General features: G+C 41.0%; 1 protein-coding gene across 2 annotated transcripts; it reads right to left on the bottom strand.

The window, feature by feature from the left end:
- Positions 1–2,406: 2,406 nt before the first annotated feature.
- On the bottom strand, positions 2,407–24,805 carry LOC113010595 (carboxyl-terminal PDZ ligand of neuronal nitric oxide synthase protein-like). 2 transcript variants are annotated; one of them, XR_013903226.1, is made up of 11 exons: positions 24,262–24,805; positions 23,481–23,552; positions 21,256–21,348; positions 21,078–21,136; positions 19,695–19,803; positions 15,375–15,504; positions 14,805–14,932; positions 7,629–7,790; positions 6,485–6,653; positions 3,691–6,031; positions 2,407–3,643 (listed from the first exon to the last, which is right to left on the bottom strand). XR_013903226.1 is itself a non-coding variant. In XM_026149736.2 (10 exons), exons 1-10 carry the CDS (start codon positions 24,364–24,366, stop codon positions 5,499–5,501), a joined length of 1,560 nt encoding a protein of 519 aa, XP_026005521.2. In that variant the 5' UTR covers positions 24,367–24,805; the 3' UTR covers positions 2,407–5,498. The 2 variants fall into 2 exon arrangements, 1 of the variants encoding a protein (XP_026005521.2); XM_026149736.2 differs by having other exon boundaries at positions 2,407–6,031.
- Between the last annotated feature and the right edge of the window lie 2,358 nt (positions 24,806–27,163).

Genomic DNA, 27,163 nt, shown 5'->3' with positions numbered 1-27,163 from the left:
GGCAAATGATCAAAATGATCCTGCGGACACACGCTTCAGTGAAACCTCAAAAGCTTTGCAATTTATATTCACCAGCGTCTTTGGTTTAGATTGAAATGTGAAGTTGATTTGATAAAATCCCAAGGATTTTGAAAAGGTATAACATCAGCAAATCTCCAAAATGGCACAGTAAAGTAAAAATGGTGGACTTCCTGTCATGTTTGGATCATAGGTCTCATTGACCTTTCGTACATCGTGGGTTGTTGGACCTCTGTAAGAAATTTCATTCAAATAGCTCAGTCTGTGTGCTGGTTCATACTTTCATAGGTGACGCTGTGGAGCCATTTCATCCTCTCCATACGTGAATTTTCACCAGGCCTGACATGTGGGCAAAATTTCATGCGCTTTCAAGTGTCTTCAGACCCTCAAAAAGGCGATTCATTTGACCAAGTAATGATAATAAGGGGAGCAGATACAATTTGGCCTTCACACTTTTAGTGCTCGGGCCCTAAAAAACCCTCACAGGGTTATGATCTTAGTAACTAGTTGCTAGCTCCATCAAGTATATCTCACGTGTTCCTTTCATGAGTCAAAGCACATTGTTCTGTTTGACAGGCTTTCAGTGTGGAACTTGACCATGATGGGGTCACAGGGCTTGAGCTATTCTTCAGGAAGCGAGTGAGAGAGGGAATAAAAGATGGAAACACTGCCGACTGCCTCAGGTATCCATGGATACATGACGCACAGCGATGGCTCATGGAGCTACTCACATCTGTAGGAGGGCACAAATATCACCCAGATGGTGCATTTAATCGGAACGAATAATGATGCACTGGAAAAAAACAGGTGAGGAATATTTGTACATTATCTTTTCTGATTCTGGTTCTTAGTGATGAGCTAAGGTATCGCAGGTTTTTGAGCTACATGCTAACATGCTCAAAACTCATTTTAAAAGCTCAACTGTTTTCCATTGATACACTTATTTCACATCACAACAGAGAAACATGGCAATGCAAAGATTCACTGCATGTGGTTGGAGTACTAGAACAAATTGTAAACATTAAGCAGGTAATGTATACATTTCAGCCACTGGAACAAAAACTGTACACAAAAGATGCTTTTGGAGCTGAAAAGAGAAGCCAGTGCAAAAAAGCCTTAAATTCACATTCCTAATAACATCCAACAGGGTGAACTCTGAAAGAAGTGCAAAAAAACGTCCTTTCTCTTATAAATGTGAGAAAATGACGTCACTATTTAATACTAAACAGTCACAGTAAATAGATGCTAAAGCAGCATTAGGGTGAGGCTACCCTGTGATTGGCAAGTAAAAACTTTTGGTTCTCCCTCAGATCTACCTCTTGCTTCTGGTTGGCTGATTAAAGTACAACAAAGCTGGCCCAAATGTCTGACTACAAGTCCAAAAACAAGTAGACTGTGACCTCAAGGGACGAATGCTCTGGAGGAATTTTTATTGCTCAGTATTCTTCCTGTGGGGAGCATAAATGTAGTGAAATTCGTGGCAGTCCATCCAGCAACATTTAACTCACAAACTACAAAATAAAAGTGAGTCTAACTTGCAAAACTTTCTGTTGCTTACTAAATTCAGAGTCACAGGGGTGGAAAGCCTATCTCAGCCGTTATGGGGTGAGAGCCTGGATGGATTACCAATCAGTAGTTGTCAATATCGAGGAAACGTGAATTCCTATAACAAATTATGGCGTTCAGTTTTTGAAACTCTCAGATATTTCACTGAATGCGTTAAAGCTTTGTTGGCAGTGTTATTGAGATACTTCAATCTGGGCTCATATTTTCATTCCAGTCTGTCTCAAAAGACCAAAACTAAAGGATAAATACAACACTGCACACAAAGTAAAACTGCTTTTCAATCCATTTCACCTGCAGAGTTCAGAGAAAGGGACTGAAAGGATTCAGAAGGGGTGTGTGTGAACAGAATAACACTGCCTGCAGACCATTTTTTCTTTACAGTATAATCAACCAAATGAAAGTAGAGACCAAATCCTGGAGGCCACCCACTATCTGTGTCAGCAGCAGCTGCACTACCGGAGCTGCAGGGTAACGTGGCAAGATGTGGGAGGGTAATGGCTAACGTTATTTATATTTTCTACCTTATCTGCTTACATCAAGCTGCTTCTGTCTGCAGTGTGCTTAATGGGAGCTGACCCTGTTTAACGACCACAGCTGGTGTGTCTCTGACGATAATAGGGGGCCATCGGCCTCACGAAGGACCACATCTCATTTTCTCAAGCATTTGGAAATACTAACGAGGAAAACATTTCTAAAAGGTCAGCCCAGAAACTGATGCGGCTTATTATTATGTTAGGGACATATTTAGGTTTGAAGCAACCCTGGATACATTTCAGCAATTTGTAAGTTTCACCAAACGAAGAGGACACACATGACAACCGATGGCATTTGAGAAAGGGCATTTAATTCCACGAGGAGAAACATCGATGTAAGTGCACTTTCATTTTCAGCACACTTCTTGTGAACAGACATAACCTTGAAGAGAAATGTTAAGAGACTGACGGTGCAGGGTGATAAGCTTCAGGGAAGAGAGGAAAGGAAGGTGAGGAGAGGATGGGGGAGGGAGTAGGGCCAAGACGAGATTAATTGATTTTGGAAAGAACTCAAAAACACATCCCCAATCCAGTGATTTAAAGAGCTGGCTCACAGTCAGCGTGATGGAGCCGGTGCGGCAGCTGGCTGCAAGAATATGAAGGCATCCAGAAGTCTTTTAGATCACATATTTTTTGGAATTTGTACTTTGAGGTCATTTTCAAAACAATTTCTTTAAAGGGTGTTGCAACAGTGACACAGCAGGTTATCACTGCCGCAATACGGCATTAATGAATTATCCCTACAGTATGGAGCGACTACAGTTTTTAACAGCATAGACAAGACTGTAGCAGCACCTGCCCGGTGATATGTGCACCTCTGACACACAGAATAATCAAATGAGAAAATCATCTTTAACTACATAATTAGAACGAAGACCATTATGAACAAAATCATGCTGAATATATATAGAATAGCTAAGTTAATCAGACTTTACTATGTACAATGTACAGAAAAAAAGGTCATACTTTCAGAGGTATAGCTGCTTATTAAACCCATTTCTTATATGAGATTACAGACGAGTGTCACAGCGAGGGTTAGCAAGGTCCCCACTCAAACCTCCCCAAGAAAGCCAACTATGTCAACATGTTTAAACAGACTTTTTTCTTTCTTGACGGTAATGAAAAAACAGCAAAAATGACTGTGTCCATGCTGGACATGTCATCAAACCACAGTGTAAAAAGCCGTTTGAGTGGCTCTCAGAGGCGAGGAACCAAACATTACAACAATCATCAAACACACACACACACACACACACAGCAGAGATTTTCAGACAGCCTGCAACACCACAGCACTTGTACTGACTAATAGGGTTTGAATGAAGCTGCACTGTGCTAAATGTCCCACTGCACTGAAGCCGAAAAGCAGAAGGTACATTTTAGTTTTGAGGATTACAGTACGTAATGTTACTCCATGTATGTAGTGTTGATTTGATAAAAATGTAATCTGAAAAATTAATATTAACTTGTAGAAATTGGCAAATTTATGAACTGCTTCAAATAAACAAGTCACATTATTCCAGCCTCAACTGTTTAACTTAGCTAGTTATTAGCTAACATAATAACTAAAAGCTACTTGTTAAACTTAGCTAGTTATTAGCTAACATAATAGCTAAAAGCTACTTGTTAAATTTGTGAACATGATAACACACTAAATAATTGCCCTTGTGCCTCAGGCTGAATTTAAACATATGCTCACATGAAATACACTATGTACATACTGTCATAACATGAATTTTAACTGCTTGAACATGGCAAGTTGTGCACAGATTAGCATTTTAGTGCAACTGTCATGCTAGCTGCCAAATTTTGTGAACACCAATCCGTTGAGTCTCTAATCACATATTATTCTATTGGAAGATGACAGTTTAGCACTTAAACATCACACAGTGCCAAATATAAGTGCTTAGGTCAGAGAATGCCACTTTCAGCTTGCTAGCTAGCATCAGCACGAATGTTTCTACCAAATTTGTGACGCAGTGTGGGAAACGCCGGATAAAGATGCAGGCTTTTCCCACACTGCTTGCACACAAAAAAAACGCCACGCAATCAATACTGAACAATGGGGCTTTCTCAACTTCACTGTCAGAAAAATCTTGTTTAATGAACAGTTTCTGGTGCACAAACTGCAAATGAAAAACACAGTATTTTCCATGAAATTCTTAAACAGCAAACCTCTCAACCATGAGGGGAAAACACTCGCTCAGCAGGCCTACACATGCCTCGAGGCGCAAACTGTCCAGGAAGCCAGTGAAACCTGCCCCAGTAACGCGAGCACCTTTTCTGTATTTGGCCTGTGGCGATAAAGCTGTGTGGACCGTGACGGATCAACAGTTTCTTTAAAACCTAGAAGAATCAGAATTTTACTAGCGTGCTACCAATGGCTATTAATCTATTTCCATTTTCACTAAACCACAGTACTTGAAATAAGAGACTCATTTTGACATCTTTTAGTTAAAAATTAATGGAAAATAAACAAAAATGGATAGATGAAATCCATTTTTAAAAAATCTACAGGTTTTGAAAGTCTAGGAAACAATAAAAAAAAAGTGAAAAAAAAATTCATTTTGAACTTTATACTGGTTTCACATGCTGTGTCAAGCAAGCATGAAAAAATCAGACTAGTCTTCACTCACAATTGTTTGGTGCAGTTTATGCATGAGAAACTACTCAGTTACCTCCACTTTTCAGGCAGTGTTTTGCTTAGTCCCTTCCATTCTTAACGACTTTAACTGTAAACTGTAGTTTTCCACACTCAACTTTTTGAGTCCATCAGCTGGGTACTTATAGTGCACTCTGAACATGTACTCAAATGATCACGTGTAATTATGGAAGTACAGCAATTTTTGACACAGCATTTGTGTGCATATTAGCATAGCATTTAGCTCACCCTCATAGAGCAGCTAGCATGGCTTTAGACATTATGATGTCTAAATTTATTATATAGCAGTTACCAAGGATTAACAAAAATATGGATGATTTGCAAACAGCATGCTCAATGATTCTAAGACATTTCTGCTATTATTATTATTATTATTATCATATTACTGCCCTAGTTGGGTGTCACGGATTCTAAAGTAATACATTACATTTTTCTGTGTTGCAGAAGTGTGACATATTAACTACATAATAGCAAGAAATAACAATCCACAGAGCTACCAGTGAACCAGACGGACATTTTCTTAAGCTGTGCAAATCAAAAGGGCAAAAAATGTCAAACTTTTGCCAGGACAGCGGTGAGTGAGCGCGACAAGCAATTTATTCCTGCAGATTATGCAGTTTTCTGTCACGTTATACAGATAATTTCAGATTCTGAATTTTACTTATTTCCCATTGGGCTTTTACATAGATTCAAAGTTGCCTAGTGCAGCTTTCACAGCACCACTAAACAGCCATTTCATCTCCCAAGCAGTCTGGCAGACTTTCTGCATTCAGCACATTTAAAAGTCGGGCTCCTCCGTCGGCCCCCGCTCCCTCCCCCTGGCCCCAGCTGTCCCGGTCATCGCTCTCATCTGTGTTTGATTCGTACTCTGATCCAATCCCAGATTCCCTGAAACGAAGCAACTCCAGGGCTCCCAGGACCTGGTCCCCCAGCAGCGAGCTTTCATCGGGGGCCCCGTCGCTGGGAGTCTCCCCTGTGTCCTGTCCCTGTTCCTGGCTGTCTGCCGCTCGGGAAGCAAAGCGGAAGCACTCAAGCCTAACTCCGCTGCTGCTAAGCCCCGAGGGGATGGTGTCAGCGCCCATGGTGCCTGGAGAGCAAGACCTGGGCAGGACAGAGACCCAGGCACTATTGCTAATCTGAAGCTGGGACTGAGCTGCTAACAGGCCTGTAGATGACGAAGGGGTGGGGGGTTCATGAGGAACGCCGGGAGGCTTTGCACGAAATGTGATCTCCAGAAGACTGTCCTGGGAACCCACTGTGGAAAACAGAAATGAGAAGAGATCAAATATGACATATTTATAATGGATTAAGCAAAGAACAAAAGATATTTCATTATCACATATAAACAGAGATGCAGATCATGTAAGAAGAGGGGACTGGTCAAAGCTGAGATTACAAAGAGTGGGATGACGTCTGTGCTGGAACGGGAGAACGGGGAGCGGTACCCTCTAAGAGGGCTGTCATAGTATAATTAACTGTGTGCCAGAAGCAGGAGAGAAAACGGAGTAGAAGAACATGAGCGCAATGGGAAAGAAAGAAACTAATTAAAAGTAAAGAAAAATAGGGAGAAATTTTAACGTTTTTATTACAGATTAGATCGGAGGTAAACAGGAAGATTAAAGGCAGCCAAATAAAAATCTACACTACACTTTAAAGGAGAAAATGATCTGAGTGGAAAGTCAATTACAAAAGTGTATTAGCCACTCACTGGATGTTAACTGGCCCGCAGCTTTGAGCTCCAGCTCCTGGATCTGTTTGACCAACAGGGAAATGTGCTGCAGCAGGTCTGTGTTCTGCTGCAGCAGCCTCTGCACTCTGGCCTGGGCTTCAGTCCGAGCACACAACTCCACCGACAGCTGTTCCTGCAAAACATTTACCTAAACACACACACAGACATACAACTTTTAAATGCCACTGCCCGGGAATATTAAGTGTTACCTGAAACTGTTCAAAGTTTATGTAAAGGTTTAGTGTCTGAAAGCGCTCTGTGAATTTCATAATCATAAATACAGATACTCATGTCCTGTTTCCTGGGAGGTTTTGATAATTTTTTTATGTGATCAGGAAGTTTTGTGTCAAACAGCCTTTGCTCAGTTACATTAAGTAAAGCACATTTAATTATTGAGCATATTTTAACCCCGTAACATCAAGCAGATCATATTTTAGACATATACCTCTACATAACCCAGAATGAAGACTCATAAATGCAAATCTTTTCCTTTAAAAAAATGTCCAGAAGGTTCAATAACCACTCCACTTTCAACAAATTACAATTTTTCTGCCAATTATTTCAGGGTTTCGGCTTTAAAGGGTTAAAACAACTGATGCTGGTATGCACACAGGCAGGTGAATTCTTCAAGGCTTGTGATTTTTTATTAAATGAATCACAGCTGATGATTCAGTGCACAAAAAAGAAAAAAAAAACCCTGTGTGCATCAATACAGTTAGTGAGAGTTTCATCACAAAAAGGAAGAGAAGAAAAAAATTGTGCGATAGCGTCACAGTGGCATGAGATCACCTGCTTTAAAAATACTTGGGATATTTTTAGCTTCATTTACTCAGCACTTATGGGTCGGAACACACCCCTTTTTAAATGCAAGCTTCATTTCGATCTCAACTGCACTTCCGTGACATTTTAATGGCGCTACCTCGCGTGGTTTCAACACCATCGCGCTGACAAGATCTGTCCACAGACAGGCAAACACACATAAACAGCTGCTATACTCAAAACTGCCGTTGTGGAAGTTTGCACTACGGTAAAATTTTCCATGAACACATTTTCCCATTAAGAGACTCACACAAACTTAAAAGGTGAAAATATCTTCTTTGAGGTTCCAGAAGGGGAAAATTACCTGCGCTGAAGCTGCTAGTGCTTGTTGTTCCTGCTGCTGCAGTTGTTTCTGAAGGAAGTGGACCTGGTGCTCTGCAGAGCAGGATCCCCCTGCTGCAGCATGAGCCAGCACAGAGGCTCCAAGGATGGGCGAGCTCAGCAGAAGAGATGGGTTATCAGATACCTATAATGAATAATAAAATGATGGTCATTTAGGCTCCACTACTTCTACAAGCTGAGTTGAAGTACTTTCACTAGTCATTCACTACACACATAAAGACTGCTATCTACAAACTTTGACAACCACTATGCTGGGATCAGACTACACAGTATTTTTGTAGGAGTAGGCAATTATAGACTTGTTTTGGCTTTTCCTGACCGAGAGACATATAGGAGTACACACACACTCGGGATCAAATCAACGTTTCCCAAGAAAAGAATACAATCGGACAACGGCAACCAAAGTAGCTCTTTTGATTCCTCTCTCAGTTCCCTCTGTCCTCCTACCTGTGAACTGGAAATCCATCTCAGCATATCCTCATGAAGGATGTCTCAAATCCTAAAATACACCCAGAGGATGGAGGAGTGAGGAGAGATGAGTCTCACAGGAGGAGCTATGATTGAAGCTGCACAGCTCTATCCTTTATGGAAGTGATTTTTTATTAGTGACTCGTGAAAAACACTCAAAGGGACAAAGCTGGAATATACAAAACCTGAAGGGCGTGAAGAGGACTCCTGAAATAAGTAAACGCTGTTATGCTTATCTGAGATCGTGGAATAGAGCAGTAGGTTTTAACAAAATCATGGACAAATGATCCAGCAGTGTTATACATCACATTTAAGTGAGATTGCTTTTAAATTACTGAATCTGTCAGAATCTGACTGATGTAGGAGTTTTAAAACCGACAGCGAAACAATATTTGGTGATTTAAAAATCTGCCACCTCAACACCCCCGTGTGTGTTGGGGACAGCTCTTTCATTATGCTTGCTTTGTTTACGCTATATACTGTCTTCAATTACAGTTGTGTAGAGTATCTTATTCTTATTCTATTCCAGTGTTCACTAATTTTTGCTATATAACTTTGCACTGTCCACTTTCTGCTGTAACAAAACAAATTTCCCACGTGTGGAACTAATAAAGGTTATCTTATCAATGATGTTTTAGACAATGTCCAGTTTGCTACCTGGTTGCCTGTCCAAGTGGATCCCACATACCTTGGTTGTATTACACTAATGCATTAATAGAAGAGAGATAGTTAGACAACAGTGTAATTGTCTGGAACTACTCTTCGGTTATTAAAGCGGTTGTGTTTTTAAAACCTTTGAAAGAGGAGTGAAAGAAGCTATCAATGTCCACTGTAAACAACCATCTTTGAACGATGACCTGGATGACTGAGAACCTTCACAGACAAATAACTACAGCCCAGCCCAGGCAGCAATATATTGACGACTAACCTTGTATTGTGGATGAATTATCTCAGTTGTTCTCCTGACTGAAGATTGGACCGTTTAGTGGAAACAAAGTTAGCGTTCATCCTCCAGCTTCACTGTGCTAGCCACCACGTAGCACATCATTATATACCAGCTAGCCCAACTTCAGTAACCCTCCAAACGTCACTGCTGTTTAGTTTCCTGTCTTCATTTATGTTGGAAGTGATAGCAGAGCTGTACGTTTAAATTTTTTCAGAAATCACTCAGTCAGACAATAGTATATTATGTTTAGGTGGAAACTAGCGAGCTAACGCCCTGCTAACATCTAACTCCACTAAACTTCATAAATTCTGTTTTCATGGATGCCTGGATTTTAAACTTAATTGTTACACCTGGTAAAGCAGCAACACTGATTATTTTATTAAAGATGAAAGAATTTATACAGTTTGTAACTCTCAGTGATGCCACAGTGTTTGTTTGACTTTGGGACCTGAAGCAGAGTTTGGACCCGAAAACGGGTAATGACATCAGACTTAAACATCGGATATCAGCCGATAATATTGGTCTGCCCATGAATTGGCTTTAGCTTTTATCCATTATGCCACATTATACGAGGCACACTGGTAAGTTGACATAGGGCTGCACGATTTTGCATAAAATGAGAATCACGATTTTTTGGCTTAGAATTGAGATCACGATTCTCTCACGATTTTCTTTTCCAGTATAAATATTTATTGCACTTATTAACTGCACATCAACTTCGTAACAGTTGAGACTGAACATAAAAACAATAAATAAACATAAAAACAACAAATGTCTCACGTTTTGTTGTTGCCGCAAAATGTTGTACTGCTTGAAATTCTGTCTCCACCGTTGCTCGACGCTGCGTGTATAGAGCAGGTAGTGCAACAATAGAAAAATAGTTGCGGGACGGCACTGTGTAGCGTTTGTCTAGGGTGTTGATCATTTTCCTAAATCCCTCGTTTTGCACAGTGTTATCTTTGGTCAGGTGATAAGTAATAGCCTCCGTAATTTCTTTATGCCTGCAGGAGTTCGACGGTTATAGGGAAGCGCTGTATAAGGTTCCCGTTATTGATGTTTGGGTGGTTGACCGGGACGGATTTTCTCCTGTCACTTTCTCGTCATCCCTGACGTGCTCTCCGTTGTTTTTTCTGTATCACGTGGTATAAGGCTCCGCCCTTGTCATTTGTTGAGCAAGAAGAGTGAGCGCTTGTTTTCATGCAGAGTACGTCCCGAATCAAAATGCGGTCCAATCGTCGTCGTCTTTTTTTGTTTTCTTTTTTTTTTTAAAATCGTTGTCATTTGGAAATGAGATCGCACATAAGTATGAATCGAGATCGCGATTTTCTAACGATTAATCGTGCAGCCCCAAGTTTACACTCTGGTTTCTTTCCGGACACGAATAACCAACCTGTGTTAAGCTGATATGCTGTAGGCTGAAGTCGGCATTAGTCCCTGACATCAGGAAGAAACAGAGCTTGGCCACAGACAGAGAACAAAGTATAAGGCAGCAAAACCCACAATCCTACGTGACTAATAGCAGAAAGAAAAAATATATGAAAGTTTGTATGTGTAAAAGCATGTCTACAGCAGTGGTTTGAAAGCCTCTCTTTGCCAGTCTGAGCTCCTCAGGGAGGAAAATGCAAAGAGATGCTGCACTGACAGCAAGGAGCCTGTGTGCTTTCATCCCAATGGAGAAATCCGCAGATGGTTTCTTAGATATCCTCACTGCTTGATGCTTAGGGTGTCTACAAGGAATTTTGTGATGATCTCTTAAAATGTGTGTATAATGTGAATCCACTTTTACTGCTCAATGCTGCTGAAGTGCAGGCAGGTAGAGTGAAGTGCAGCAAGCCTGGAGCGAGCGAGAAAGCGATCAATGCAATATCTACCACGCCAAGTTGCATAAATGAAGAAAATATCAAAGTGGGAACTGTATTTCACAGCAAATAAAAATCAATAAACGCTGCTATTCTGTTGAAGTTGCTGCTGATGGAGAATTCTGTAGTGTTGGCTGTTCTTCTGTAAACTCTCTACTACTTGGTGTTTGATTTTTTCTTTGAGGTCCTGACGACAGGCATGAAATTTACCAACATTTTAGAGCTGAAGATTGAATTATCTTGAAGTGTGTGAGGCACTGTGATAAATCAAAGTCTAATATTTAGACTGGCATTATTTTTAACATAAGCATGATAATTATACTGTAAAGAAATGACCTTAGTCCAATAAGAATAAAAAAAATGTGAAAGCAGTGCTTTAATTAGGGTTTCTATAAATAGATGTGTATTGACTGTATGGGCCGCTGCTGCTGGGGTGAATGACTCACACAATTATGCTGGAGTGCTACAGCAGGAATTGTTGACATGAAAGTCTCATCTGTCAAGAAAAAGATGGGAAATCAATATGTTGGACTCCATTGTCATTAACACTTCACTGTGAAGGACACTTGACCTTCAGATTACAAACACAGGACTGAGACAGGTTGCACGTGAGACCTGATGAAATGCTGCAGGAAAATGAATAACGCAAAAACTATGACGCTTAAATTCCCTTGTTCTTGGGTCATTGTGCAATGAGACTTAATAACTGTTCGATTCGAACCAATTAACACCTCATCAGAACAACACCGGTTTTCTCTCTTGTGAGTAATAAAGCTGACAGTTCCTCAGAGACTCGGTGGGAAAATGAGCAGACAGGCAGATAGCAGAGAGCGGCTTGTCCGACATCACAGGACGAGCAGAGCAGCACTTAGAAATCCTGGCTGTGATTTCATCAATAAACCATATGATCCTATCAATATTGAAGAGCCCGTCTTCACAAGCAACCCTTAAAGACATGATTGCTTACAAGACCGCACATCCCTCTGAGCTCTGAGCCGTTTTCTGATCTTCTTTTGAGCTTTTATGAGGACAAACTTTAAAATTAGCAAACTACCCATCTGTGAGCTGTGGGACTCCAGGAAGCACTGAATAATACAATATTTTTGACTTTTTTTAAAATCCCATCCATCATCTATATATTTTGGTAACCTAATTCAGGATTAACAAATGGGTGGATGGACACTGGGCTTGAGGTGGCGTCGACTCTGGTCATCAGTTAATTTGCATTCATATTCAAACTTAAGGATAATTTATAGCCGATTAACTAATCAACATTTCTGGAGGAAACCAGAGTTACAGCCACTCCTACCCATAGTTAACATGCACAAGTTGCTTCTGCTCACTCCTAAATATCTCAGACCAGTTCTTCTAAAACATGGATGTAACCACAGTGACGTCACACTTTGGTACTGGATACATTTTGAAGCTTTATTTTGTTGGCGTTTTGGCCATTGTCCAGTTGTTTTTTCTTTTATTTTACCTTATATGAGAGGGTGCAGTGCAAATTTACCAGCTAAAAATGTACATTTACCTTTCCTTGGGTAGTAAGCCATATTCATAAACTGTATGGCTGCAATGCAGAGACACAAATATCTGCTTTTACTTTTGTCTTTGAGATACTGATGTCAAATTTGCTTCCTTTCATATAATTCCCTTGTATTTACTTTCATGCTTTAAATTAACCGTAAATATTTAACTGTAAATAGATACCTTGCTTGTATAACTATCTAGTTTGGAGGCTCAGTTTGTGGTTTAGTCTGCTGGGACACATGTGTGTCCCCCACATATCTGTTAATTAGTGCTATGTAATAGACTAATGAAATATTAGACTTTTATTCTCCAAAACAGAAGCACAAACGTATCGGATGGTTGCTATCACACAGCAAGGCATAATATTAATATCGGAATAGTCCAAATCAATAATCAAGGCGAATGAGTCACAATTTTTTTATTTTTTTTTTTTACCACACTCACACTTTCTATTCAGGGGGAAACTATCCAGGGACAAAACACGCTGTACCAGTCTGTAAACATGTTTTTTTATGCTGTAAAGCTGTTATTTCAACATGGCAGGATCGGGGGCTCACTCCCTTTGGAGGTAGCCTCCAGTGGCACCAAGAGGAACTGCAGTTGGCTTGATTTTTCAAGAGATGAAAATGCCCCGTTGGTATCAATGAAAAAAGGTTTTACAGAAAAAAACAGGAGAGCGGTTTTCTAGAATATGTCATGGCCTGAATCAGCTCATTGGCATTTAAAGCTATAGACAATGGAGCCAAAAACCAGAGGTATACCTCTGTGAAAAATTAAAGATATGTTGGTATTTTTAACAATGAAACTTGAAGGATGGGAACGTGCTTGACGTATTTTAACTAAACTAAGGTACAAAATAGGAGAAAAAGTCCCTTTTTTGTTCTGCACATTCTGATTTAAAGATCATATTTTGTGGTTACCTGACTTCAAGAGTATAAGATCTGTGAAAAACACTGCCTACAAATACAATATGATACTACATACTGTTTTAAATGTGTCATATCTAAACATGACTTCCTATAACATCCTGGGCTATATTCAGAAATTTGAGAAAGCTCCACCCACATTATTATAGCATTATTATAATAGTAGTATAGTGTAGATTACTATAGGTAACTTGCCCTTGGTTATTTTTCTAACAGTAATCCTAATGAAATGCTTACAAGACAAAATAATTGTTTATTAATAGTAAAACTGACTCATTTATAGTTCTTTATTATAGTCATTTCAATTTTATTTATACATCTCCTAAACTCTCACCTAAAGATGCTTTACACTGCAAGGCAGAGACCATAAAAAGAGAAAAGAGAACACCTCAGCTGTCTATGAGCGTGAAGGAAAACCTGTCATGGTTCTGGGTCCCTTTGACCCAGCATTTTGAGTTTCTTTTGTTTTAGTGATATTTTGTATTATGTTTTAGGTTCAATAGTAGTCTTAGTCTGTTTTATATTTTCTCATATTCCCTGTTTAGTTCCTTGATTATTAGATTCCCCCTTGTGTCTTTGTCCACTGTGTGTCTGGTTTCCCTCCTTGTGTTTTATTCTATGTTCCCCCCGCTTATCATGTTTATCCGTGTTTCTCCAGCTCGTCATATCGCTCTCGTGTTCCCTCGCTACCTCTTGTCTGCCTTTCCTCCACACCTCTGTCAAGCTCATGTTTCCTGTTTTATTGTAAAAGACGTGCGTTCCATGTTCAGTGTGTTTAGTTTTTGCTTTCCTGGTCTCGTTGTGTCTAATTCGTCTCAGCTGAGTTTCCCATGTGTTTTCTGTTCCCTCGTCATTCCCTGTGTATTTAAGCCTTCCCTCTGTTCAGTGTCATGTTCTCCCTCATTCCCTGCCGTGTGCTCTGCCTACCTGCCTCTTTAGTCTCATGCATATTCTAAGTTTAGTTAGTTTTGCATTTTCTGCTGTGTTTTTGAGTTCTGTTTTGCCTCTGTGAGTCTACGTTTGGGTCCTATCTTGCCTGCTTTACACGGCCAGTCCATGACAAAACCTTCATTTTAACAGGAAGAAACCCCCAGCACAACCAGACTCAGGGAGGGGGGCATCTACCATGACCGGTTGGGGATGAGAGGAGGAAGACAGCAAAAGACACACATTGGGAAAGAGCCAGAGTTTAAAATTAATTACTAAAAATTAAATGGACTAAATGCAACTTGGTGTATAAATACAGGAGATGACTGAAGGAGAAACGGTCAGTGCATCATGGGAAACCCACCCATGTGCCATATCCATCCATAAATAAAATGTAAGTGTGCCTATATCATCTCCCTGCAGGATTTCTGTGTTTCCATGTTTCATAACAGCGATGCTGAAATGATGAAGGGCAACAGTACCTTTCCATCATTACCAAGAGCCTCGTCCTTTTTACTCTTCTCCGGGTCTGATGATGAGACGCACTCAATGCTCTCCTCTGTAGTGGCTTCAAGGTCTGTCTCCTCTGACAATGCAAACCTCTTCTTTGCTGCAGAGACCAGATGCACAGGATGGATTGTCATGCTTTATAAAAAAATAAATAAATTGTGCTTTAAAGTTCGCAACATATCTAGAGGCAGTGACAGCAACAGTGTCGGCTGGCAGCAGCCCACACAAAAAAGGGCTTTGATCAGTGGGCTCGCACAACTAACCAAAACCAATTTGCAGCTTCAACATTCAACGTGGCAAGTTGAAAAAAAAATGGAGGAGGATAATGACATCTTTTCACACAGAGGTGTGCTCAACTGCCACTGTTTGATTCTGCCTCACTCCGAGTTTTAGCTTGTATAACAGAGAAAGCGAGAGAAACAGGAGTCGCAGGCCTGTGTGCGTTGTGTTGTGTGACAGAAGCAGAACGGGAAGACGTGAGAGAGAAGGGAGTGGTTTTGCGGATGCAGATTTGTGTGTTTGCGTTTGTCGGTGTGAGTCACCTGGCACCGCCTGCAGCTCCTCCGCCTTCCCCTCCTCATCCTCCTGCTCGTCGTCTTTCTGTTGCAGGGTCAGCTGGTGACACACATCAAACGCCTGACCCACTGTCCGCACAATCCTCATGGCCTGAGACTGTGAGAGGGGGTGGGGTGGAGACACCAAGAAGATGGTGTGTGTGTGTTGAAGTTTTGAGAGAACAGCAGCAGGAGGCCAACGAGGGTGGATGCACAAATGAAAGTACACAGTTGGGGAGAAAATGAGGCCCCAGAGGAGTTGCACAGGAAGAAAAGCGAATACAGAGAGAGCGAGTGTATGAACATTGTGCACAGGTAACGAGAGAGAAGATGAAAAATGCAAGCAGGAGGAGGAAAGGGAATATTGGGGCAAAGCAGGAGGTGAAGGCAGACGGAAACGGAGGGAGGAGAAAGAAAACAAATTAGGACAGCAAATGCTGGGAGGACTTGAGCTGCTTGTCCTTGTGTATCTCTTTTGTATACATGCTGCTGTCACAGCGATGATTGGTGTAGTTCAGGAGCAAGTAAATTTGATGGCAGAGTGAAGATTAAGCCATTTTTAGTATAGGAGGTTCAATTTAATTTGAATTAGACACAAATATTAACTACTAAGATCTTTTTAGTTGGGTCGCAGGAATGGCGCTACAGTAAGGACTACAACTCATCTTAAATGTTTGGTAACTGTGCTAGGGTTAGGATCTGATCTGAAGAAAAAGCCATTAGAGATTAACCCTGACATTTACAAGCATGTCCTAAAACTTGATTTTCCACTAATTACAAACCCTAATTATACACAGGAGGAGAGACGCCCAGAGAGTTACAGAAAAAATTACACAGTATTAACCCTCGGTTGAAAAATGTCGACTATTTTACTGTAATCTCTTTGTTTTATCTCCACAGTTAGCTGGAAAGGGTTGCATATTGAAACAATTGAAATATAACACACTTAGCTCTGAATGATGTGAAACGCCACGAATGTGGGAAGTGAAATGACTGGCCTACAATAAGCCTCTTTGAATAGAAAAATAAAAATCAAGCAAGTACAAATGTACATGCTGGCATCAAAAACGAAAGAAATTCCATCCATCCATTCTCTTCCGCTTATCCTTGTTAGGGTAAGCATGGAGAGTGGGAGGAAGCTGGAAGAGAGTACACGGAAAGAACCCAGCAGTGCTCATCACCGCGCTGCCCATGATTAGGAATATTATTCTCAGTTAATTATTAACTGATAAATGGTCATATTCACGATTTCTTGTGTATAACTGTTTTCACTGATGCACATTCAGATCAAAATCTGTTGTATGGTGAAACATCGAACACGGAGGAAAGCATCAAGTTAAATAAATAGTTAGTTTACATGTTGTTTTTAGTCTTAAGAACAAACAGCTTAATGCTTCTTTTTCTTGATTTTTTTTAGGTTGTCAGAGCCAGATCTGCATTTGTCATCTGTCCATATTTGTCTGTTTTAGTGTTTTAATAAAAAAAACCCAAATGGTTGCAAAGTGGTTTAGCTCAACAAGAGGAGAACTGCAACAAGTGTCATGTGTCAATATTTGATTCATGAGTTTTCCAGACTTCTACATCATCAGTGTTTCAAAAATGCAACCATATATGGCAATACGATATAAAAGGCGAAAAGAGTTTGTACAACTCTGGACTCTCTTAGGCAGCTTTCTTGTAATTGCCTTAAGTATTCTTCAGACATTCAAAGCTCTTCTTTGGATGTTTCTGCCTTTTGTTCTGTTCTCTGTCAACATGCTCTCACACTGCTTCGTTAGTCTGTTGAGGCCAATCCATAACTGATGGATTGGCCTCAACATGTATTTCCATTCATTCTTTTGCTGCATTGGCAGTACGTTTGGGATCAGTGTCATGTTGAAAAATGACACCCGATGGCGCTGTTCTGCATTCATAAATCCATCAGTTTTGACATGCTCTCCAACAGCACAGTCACAAACTGTGACAGAGCCTCCACCGTGTTTTACAGACTGCTGTAGACACTCACTGGCTACACCACTCTCCTGACCTCATCTGTGCAGATGCATCTCTCAGGTCCTCTGTCAGGCCTGTCCTGGTTTTTTTCTCTATTTCTTAAAGACATGACTTTCAGATGTTGTTCTACTAAAGATTTTTTCCTCATGCCAAGATATCAAGATAACAAGTTTTCAACTAATAGGTCTTTGAAAGCTTTTTTTCAAAAATACTATTTCATGCCTGTCAAACTGTGCTATGTTTGGTATTTTAAGTAGATTCAGCTAAAGAAATGGGTGCTAAAGCTAAAGTTTTGGGTTTTGCAACTGGCTGCTAATAACAAAGTGGTTCATCCTTTGAGCTATGTGTCTTTTTAATTTTTGGATGGCTCAACAAACCAAAAAAACAACACTTCTCTGAGTGAAAACAAGTGAAAAAGCAGCCTTTGGAAAGCCTGGAGATCTATCTATCTACAGCTCAACCTCGCATTTCTTTTTCCATAAAGCCTTAATATGCAGTCCAGAGGCAGCAACCTTAAACCACCGGAGTTAAACTTTATCCACCATATCCTTCCCCAGTCTCATTACAGGTGACGCTTTCCATATTGAACAGTGGCACAGAAATGCATTTATTGATATCTGCCTCTAGAGGACCATCCTGCCTCCAGGCATTCATTTTAAATTTCAAGGCAACTCGAGCTTGAAAGTAGTTCAATCAAGTGAAATAGCAATATAAAACAGCAAAAGCAAAAACACTGTAAGAAAATTTGTCATATTTCTCAATCGATACAGAATTTAATTCTTCTTTAAAATTGTCAGGTTAAACTGACAGGCCTCCGAGGGCTGAGCACAAAAGGCTGTGTTGGTGTACCGAGCTGACATCGAAGCTTTGCTACGCTGCAACATGCCGTGACGAAAATAAATCAAATCTCCTCTTATCAGCTGGTCCATCTCCTCCTACTCAGCACACATGCTTGGCCTGCAACAACCAGATAAGGCTCAACAGCCCCAAGGAGGTAGAGAAGCACCACAGACCATGTCTCTAACATTGTGATGTGTATTTGGTTCAGCTGTAGTGAAAATGTCTTTAAGCGCGGAGCGAAAATGCCCCTTTTTCTTTTCGCTTCCCACCAGAACGATTAGTATTCAGCTTCACTAAGCCACTGTCTGTCTGGTATCCATGGTGAAGGGATGGGAGTCAACCTCAGTGATGCTCAGTCTTTGTCGTGGAGGAAAAATTGACACTGCTTGATATGCAGATATGTGGAGAAGAACACGCCTCTCATTTTTTATAAGTTATTTACTAGCACAGCCATTGGGGTCTGATTCTAGAAGTGCGCGCTATGGCTATACATCCCTGAGATTACAGACATGAACGCTATTAACAGATGCTTCAGAAGCTGAACTGGAAATGCAAATAAATGTGCTTTTGTTGATGTTAAAAAAGAAAAAAAAATCTGCAAAAGATGTTTGTCTATTTCTGAATCGCTAAAACAGTAAAACACTGGAAAATATACTTTCAGTCATTCGCTCAGAGGTGGTTTTAGATGGGAAGACGGACAGAACCATCCAGTTTTTTTCACGTCAACTTAGCCTTTCACAGAGATTGAAGACTGGGAAAAAGAGAGTCGACATGTTGCCTCTAACAAAAAGGGGAAAAAAAACCCTACAAGCCTCTGAGCAGTGCTCTGATTAACACATTCTGTTTGTATCTTGTTTAATCAGCACAAAACTCAGCGCGTGACGTCACAGCGCCCACAAGACGAGCAAGCCCAACAGCCAAAAAAAAAAAAAAGTCCAAACGAACGGCAGCTGTCAAGTTAACATTTCATTTATCTCTGGAGTAAACAAACAGCACGCCAATTAGCGAGCTTCAGAGATCCTGGCAGGGTTAATTCTGTTTCCACTGAATAGAGTTTGGCTTGCTGCTTCCCTTATTTCTGTGAAGCTCTATCTTCAGGTAAATGGTATCTTTGCCCTCATCAGACTGTGAGCCAGAGAGTTTAGGAGCCTCCTAAAATGACCAAATTGTTAGCATAGAGAGCTATTTGCTAACAAGGTAAACTGGTGAAGATATTCTGAAAGCAGCCTTTAAATAATGCAAACTAACCCTTTTTGTGCATTTGTGAGGAAAATGAAGGAAATGGAGACTCGGTGGCTAATTGTCATTTTTGAAAGTAACGTCTGTTAACAGGAGTAGAAATATTAAGATGCCTGGTTAATGTCGCTAACATTACCATTATCTCCAGAGAGGAGAGGAGAGGGCTAAATTGTAATGAAAGGTAATGTGTCATTTATGTTTGCAGTAGTTTTGGGATCTGTGAGCAGTGAGGCTTACCTTTCTCTTAGACTTAAACACGTTGCAGCGGAAAATGTTGCTCTGTCCGTCTCTGGCTATATAACTGAATATCTTTAAGTCTTGAGCATCATGTGAGACGTAAAAGATCCTGTTGAGGCAAGAAAACATGTCAATTTTTTTGTAAATTGGGTGTTTGATTGAGCTGGTTTTTAATGTAAAGTGCTCATTTTTCTCCCTGCTATGTAGCTTTTTTTCCTCAGTAGAAAACGCTGCCACTAAACAGCCTCCAAGACCTTGTTTTGTAATCCAGGCCTTTCTTCTGGGACTTATTTAGGTCACTATGGCTACGTTCACACTGCAGGTCTTAATGCTTAATTCAGATTTTTTGATCAAATCCAATTTTTTTGTCTGCTCGTTCACACTACAAATAAAATGCGACAGCAAACGCGCTCTTGTGTGAATGCTCAAAGCGGCCCGCATGCGCAAAAGAAGACGTCGCACTGTCTTGTGTCAGTGACGTAAAAGACGGATTTAATGTGACATGACTGTTCAAACAGCAGTCGCTTTCAAAAACATCGGATATGTATCGGATTCAGTACCACATATGAAAGTGACCCAGATTGGATTTGAAAATATCGGATTTGCGCCGTTCACACTGTCATACCATGATCGGATATGGGTCACATAGAGCAGCGGTCCCCAACCCCCGGGCCTCAGACCGGTACTGGTCCGTGAGTCGTTTGGTACCGGGCCGCGAGAGTTGAGGCTCAGGTGTGAAATGTATGGTTTTCAGGGTTTTTATCGGTTTTCAGCGTTATTTTGTTATCGTTTTTATTGTTAACTTGGTTTTCCTGGGTCTTTTCACGTGTGTTATGAATAAATCTTATTTTTTTCGGTACCGGTACTACTTTTATTTTGTTTTATTTATCCGCGACACCTTGTGTTTCCTCCTGGTCTCGAACAGAGAATTTTTCATATGCAAGCAAATGTATGAAGCGCTACACCGCTTACTGTAGTTTAACTTTAAAGTTTCCACATAAACCTGAGATATGTATGAACCAGCTGCTCTGCCCTGCTAATGACCTGATTTATTTTTTAACCCTATCAAAAATCACATAAAGTTAAATCGCTTATGCTGATTTAGGATCTGACAAGTAAAATGATCACTGAGAGAAAAGTTAAAAGCCACACGCAGACTTCATTTTCACCAAAGTTTTATGATGGCAGCTCTTAAAATATGAGCCTGCGTTTCTTAGCTTTTGTCACATCAAATGAGGAATGAGACGTCTGGACTTTTCGAGAGATGGGTACTAAAATGAAGCTTTTCGTTGCACAGCCTGACAGGGAGGTTGTGTTTTGGATGCATGTAAACATATTCCAGCAGAGCGACATGTACACGTTGTTACAGTCGAGAGGGCCCACCTGTGGATAGGATCCTGTGTCACCAAGATGGTGTTGTCGTCCCACGACCACCCTTTTCTCTGTTGCAAGACAAAAATCACACAGGTTCACGCTGACAACTGTGACTTAAAACAAAGATGTCATTCAAGGTGCGAAAACAAGTAAATGGAAAAATCATATGTGGTTGTGCAAGACCGACCTTCCTCTTTTTGCGCAAAATCACTTTGACGAAGTCAGTAGATACGACAATGTTGACCTTCTTTTTCTTTATGTTCTTCAACTTGAATTCATACTGTGAAGGAAGAATAGATAGAATAAACAACATATCCAAAAGTTGAATCAAAGCAAACTGATTACAGTACTACCCGGTCTGACTCGCATTAAATATATTTATGGTCCTGCAGAGATGGAGCTCGATGAAGCGGAGGGATCACACAGACAGGAGCTATCTTTTTTCACTGTCTTCTTCCCCGGAGGAAAACTGGGATGGCGTAAACATCGAGAAACTGTCAGTTTCTCTTTCTGGGAGCTTTTTAAGTTTTCAAAGGCTGACTTCCCAGAGGGAGGCGGACATGTGTGGGACGCTTTCATCCCTCTGCTTGATTAACAGTGTGTCCTCCAAATCTTACAGTCATAGGATGTAGGGTAAAAAACAAAAAACAGAAAGATTTGTATGAAATAACATGTTTGGCTTTGAAAACACAAAGTCCAACATCAGATTATTAATTGATCAGATAAGGTTTGATGAAATCACTCTCCAGCACACACACAGTTGCCCAGCGTGTGCAGCAGGCTTGGATATTCTCTGTCAAGTTTCCTTTGGTTTGTGTAAATATGAGAACACAGAGCTTTCTCTTAGTTTCATCAGAAACTGGAGGCGGAGCTGATTTTAGTCCAGAGAGGTTTGACCATGCGAGCCTGCGACCTGTGTCCTTGTCATCTGGTCTTGTCCCGTTAATGCATCTGGTTGTTGCTGTGTGAGTTTTTTCCCCACATGCAGGCTGGATGCAGGTGCTCAGGTGAAGGACATTGATCTCTGTGGTGTGTGTGTGTGTGCAATCCAGGCTAATGCAGCTCTGCATAAACCAGGACCATCCATCTCCGCACACGCTGCTGTCAGAGGGAGATGAAGCGTTCGCGCCACGTTTTCACGCACATGAGCCTGAAACTAATTCACGCTGAAACCGCCCCCGAACAAAATAATGCTACAGGTTGTGGAAGCTCACCTCTCGTCTTACCCCCTGAGCCACTGCGAGTGCTTTACAAGTTAGCTTTTGAATATTCACAGTCTGTCTCCCCCAGAAGCAGAGACTATTAATTACTGTGTGATAACAGAGTTCAAAAACAGCCCGAGCATTTTACAAACCTGCTTTTATGTTATCCATCTTAATCCCACACACATTTACAATCTTTTTTTTTCCCAGTTTTATTGTATTTTCATCATTTGTCTCTTTTTGCCTCGTTTGCCTTCTTATTATCAGTTTGTTTCAAAGACTTAGAGCAAAGCATTTCACAGTCTTTTAGATAGGAGCTTTGTAGTAAATTAACATTGTCTGCTTAAGCACAGATAAATAAAAGCTAAAATGCAGGAGAAAAGCCTTCAGCGGTTGGATTGCTTTGTGCATTGTGTGGGTTTCTCTCTCTTCTTTCTCCATTTGAGCTGCTCTGTTGAACGTGTCTGTCATTTTCTCCAAAATGCATAAAAGCAAGTTTAGAATCTACTTTCTAAAAATGTGCAAACACACACACACACACACACACACACACACACACACACACACACACACACACACACACACACACTACTGGGATGCCTGAAAATACAAGGGGAATCCAAACACACACAGCATCCCTACATCTTTGCCAGTGTGATCAAATGTCCAGCATCGCCCACTGTATGGGATGCTGGATCAGGATTAAGTCTTTCCTTGGGTGTCACTGGGGAGGCGGCCGATCTCCGAGTGACACCATAAACTTGGTTGTTAGATTAGATGCAACAGCTGACAAGCAGCTAAATCCTTTCCTCCCCGAGTGTCTCTGTCACACTGCAGTGATGTTTAATGACAAGGCCGCGTGTTGTTTCCAGCGGCCTTGCATGATCGTAACAAAAGGAGGCTTGAAGGATGTTGTTTTTTTCCCCCTGATGGCATCAAACATATCCCTGTGCGCCGTGTCTCTCCTCAGCCAGAAAATCCAAGCTGCCCTATGAATCCTGCCCTGATTTAAACTGCTCCTGACGGCCCACTGAATCTGCCCACTGTGTAGTTTTACACAGACAGGTCATTTATGTGTAAAGAGGGGACGCCGAGCACAGAGAAAGGAACTTGTGAGGAACGTGCACAAAGACGTGCAGCGAACGTCACCAGTGTTTCAAAGTGGGTTTTGTCAAAGAGGCAAAGTGTGTGTGCTTCAGGGAAATCTTACTCTGATTCTCCTCATTGCTGCAACTATCTCCATTCGACTCCCGGGGCGGCCCACCTCCAAACTGCCTATGTACTGCAAAACATAAGAGAAATGTTTAAAGACGGGATTGTTAAGGAAGTGAATACTTGGGGAGTGCTGGGATGACACACTGTCTCCTCTTTAGATTGTGTCAGCAGATTTTTTTTTTACAGTTTTGGATAAGCAGACAACTACGTATAAAATTGTAATTACACTGCACATTATTTTTTCAAGCAAATATCAAATATAGACGATTCTACCTTCTCAGATTTGGCAATTTGCAGTTTTTAATCTGTCTTACATTACATAAAATTATGAATTTGGCTATATAAGTGTTGGTCAAAGAGGACAACACATCCGAACAAACTATGTGGATTTTTTTACAGATGTTATTAGTGCAGACCAGAGACAAAACAGTAAAACTTAAAGAACTGTTCATAATTCCCACAGTGCAGTCAGTCTCATTCATCTGCACTAAACCAAAACTTTGTATTATCCTTGAAACAAGATTATGAAAATGAATTTTAAAAATGATAAAGTCATAAAGGGAAATTTAATATAAAATATAAAATTATTGCATGATCAGAAGACGCAACAATAAACTAACACACACAATTATGCAAGAAAAAAAAGAAAAAAGAAAAATAAGACGACATCTGAAACCCAAGAAGCCCACATAACAGTGTTTAGCATATTAGGACTCGCTGGTCTTCAAGCCTGAAATGCTGCCCAGAAAGTACAATCTGTTGCAGAGGCTTCTTACCTTTGCCTCGAAGCACACCCCATGCTTAAACACCTCCTCGTTGTGCATGGGGATCCTCAAATCTTGCGCGTCATCCACTAAATTGTACTTGGTTACTCCTGGCATCGCTTTAATTTTAGCTCACTTGCTCCCGACACTTGTTTTACGACAGCGCTAGAGACCTGCAGATATGCGCATCTCCTCCGGCGCTCTTCCCTCCGCCCTCTCATCGGAGAGACGCGTCACTCCGGAGGTCATGCCGTGGGCGAGGCGCCACGGTCGCGACCGAACGATTGGTTGATGGGCTCAATTAATGTGTTAATCGGCGATCGGTGAGCGGTCTCACTGGCCCGTTTTTTTTTTTAAAGCCGGGTTGAAGCGAAGCACGACTGAGGAGCAGTACGCGTCGCCACCGCCGGGGACCCGGTGACGCACGGATCTCAACACTGGATCGTTTTCTTCTTCAAGTTCCCTCAGAATTAATTAATGACTCACTGTCTGCACGTGTACTAGCTATTAAACGGGATGCATGACACCTAATAGATGGAGAAATACTCAGTGGTGTGTAGGTTATATCAGCAGCTGCTGCTGGTGTTTGGTTGTGTGACATCTAGCGGCATCACAGGGAACAAACAAAACCCTGAAGACAGTTTAGTGGATTCGAGATTATCCAGGGCTGTGTGGCCTCCTCAGAGTGACAATTCATGTCGCCAGCATTTTCAGAGAAGCTCAAACACCTACAGAAAAATCAATCAATCAATCAATAACCCGACACATGCCTTTAACCGTCTGGTGACACACTGTTGATATTTATTTATCAGTTAACTCTTACCCTTATAAAGAGCATGATTATTAAGGAGACCAGCTGGATATTTTTTTGGGTTAAATGTACATATATGATTTTCCATGTGGACATAGATTAGACAAAGTAAGTAAGTAAAAATACATAAAAATTCTCACTATGCAGTTTCAGAATTCAGGAATTCAAATTTTGCCACATAGAGACAAACATTCTTGGGTGAAAAACAACAATATTTGCTGAATAAATTAGACCGACCTGTTTCGTTTTTTGTAAAAAACAAAACAAAAAACAACAACAACAACTTATGATGTCCCAGCAGATATTAATTTAAATAAACAGAAAGCATTAACTCAAATTACCTCTCATACAACTGAGGTATGGCATGCAGAAGAGCAGCTAGCAGCAGCAGAGCACAAAGGCTCACCAAAGTCAGACAACAGAAGATACTAAAATTATTGCCCGGTCTGATGAATCTTAATTTTTGTTGCCACATTTGGATGGTAGGGACAGAATTTGATGTAAACAACATGGAAGTGTGGCTCCATCCTGCCTCATACCAGTGATTCAGGCTGTTTGTGTGGGTGTAATGATCTTTTCTTATTTTCTTAGTACAAAATGAGCGTTATTTAAACACCAAAGCCTCCCTGAGTAATGTTGCTGACCATGTCCATCCTTTTATGACCACACTGTACCCATCTCCTGATGGCGGCCTGGAGTTCAAGGCGGTCTCCACAGTCACAGGAGATTCATGTCACAGGTGTGGTGGAGCTGACTAATCTGTGGATCAGCTGTGTGATGCTGTCATATCAATATAAACCAAAGTCTGAGGAATGTTTCCAGGAACTTGTTGGATTTATGTGATGAAGAATGAAGGCAGTTCTGAAGCAAAGGGGAGTCAAACCTGATGAAATGAAAAAAATATGTGATGAGTGTTTTTTTTTTTTAGATGAGCTGAAATTGATAATTTTAGAATGAACGAATGAATACTGACAGTTGGAAAAGGTGAGTGGAGCTGCTCGTCCTTTCACAGCAGGAGGAGATAACTCGCCTGAATCCACAGCTTTTTGCCATCACCTAAAAAGCTTTCATGTCCTCACATGCACCTTATACAGTGTGACAAGCCTTCTCCACAGATTTGAGATATTCTGAAGTGAACTGTGCAGATGTGCTTTGCCCTCAACTAGTTCTGTTTTGAATTCAGTCACACCATTTCCCCAGCAGGGGGCAACAGAGCTCTTTACACGCTCAGGAGGAGTCAAACGCTCCCAATAAATACCAGGCACACACGTTCTCCATATCCATCTGTATGCAGCTTGTCTTTCACTGACCTGTGACAGAAGACACTGTGTAACTGTTGTGCTCTCTGTGTCAGTGTAAGGCACACACTAACTCTCACTACACACACACAAACATTTTTTCCACAATGCCAGCGTCTGACTGCTGTTTTCTGGGGACTATTTGTTGTGGCATTTGAGGTTGTTGTCTTTAAATTGCCTCATTTCAGGTATTTAAGATCAGCGTCTCCTCCAGAGATGATAACTAGTTTTGTGCACCTGCCATCTTTTCTAAGCCCTTACCGTGGCCGGTGACATGGCCCTCACGTGTTTTCATGTCACAAGGGTTCAATCTGGTGCTGCAGGTAAACAACCAAAGCAGCTTTGTTCAGATGAGATGCAACATGGGTAAGAGATAAGATGCAGGTGCATTCTTCTTCTTCTTACGTTTCTTTTATGTCATATGTGGGTGCAGTAGGATTTTCTTTCTCATGTGACGTCAATGTCTGTTTACCGATTTACATTTTAATAAAAAAAATAATACATGGAAAGAGCTGGAAACCAACCTCTGTGAGGCTGTATTTAGTGGGAATTCTTCTGAGGGATCCCAAAGGAAAAAAGCTAACAATCAGGGAATTCATCAGATGTGGTCTGATAAGTTAGCCTCTTGGGGTAACTTCTAATGTATCAGGGTTTCTGGGGTGGCCTGCGGGTGTCCAGATAACAGATATCTGGGGCAAGACTCCACAGAGCACTGATCTTTTACAGTCCAAATACGAATGTAGATAAAATCAGACAAGAGTTAGTGGTTTCAAGATTACTCCCTGCACAGACCTGCATGCAGCCA

The sequence above is a fragment of the Astatotilapia calliptera genome, chromosome 18 (assembly GCF_964374335.1).
Source record: "Astatotilapia calliptera chromosome 18, fAstCal68.1, whole genome shotgun sequence".
Taxonomy (NCBI): domain Eukaryota; kingdom Metazoa; phylum Chordata; class Actinopteri; order Cichliformes; family Cichlidae; genus Astatotilapia; species Astatotilapia calliptera.
The sequence above is the reverse complement of the archived record's forward strand: the minus strand, read 5'-3'. Positions and strand labels throughout refer to the sequence as shown.

Bases quoted from the DNA above. Each gene is read 5' to 3' on its own strand.
- LOC113010595 (XM_026149736.2), bottom strand. From the start codon at position 24,366: ATGCCAGGAGTAACCAAGTACAATTTAGTGGATGACGCGCAAGATTTG. The intron at 21,349-23,480 runs GTAAGATTTCCC...CTTCCTTCACAG, and splicing joins CAGCAATGAGGAGAATCAGA to TATGAATTCAAGTTGAAGAA. The intron at 15,505-19,694 runs GTAAGCCTCACT...CCCCTCTCACAG, and splicing joins TGTTTAAGTCTAAGAGAAAG to TCTCAGGCCATGAGGATTGT.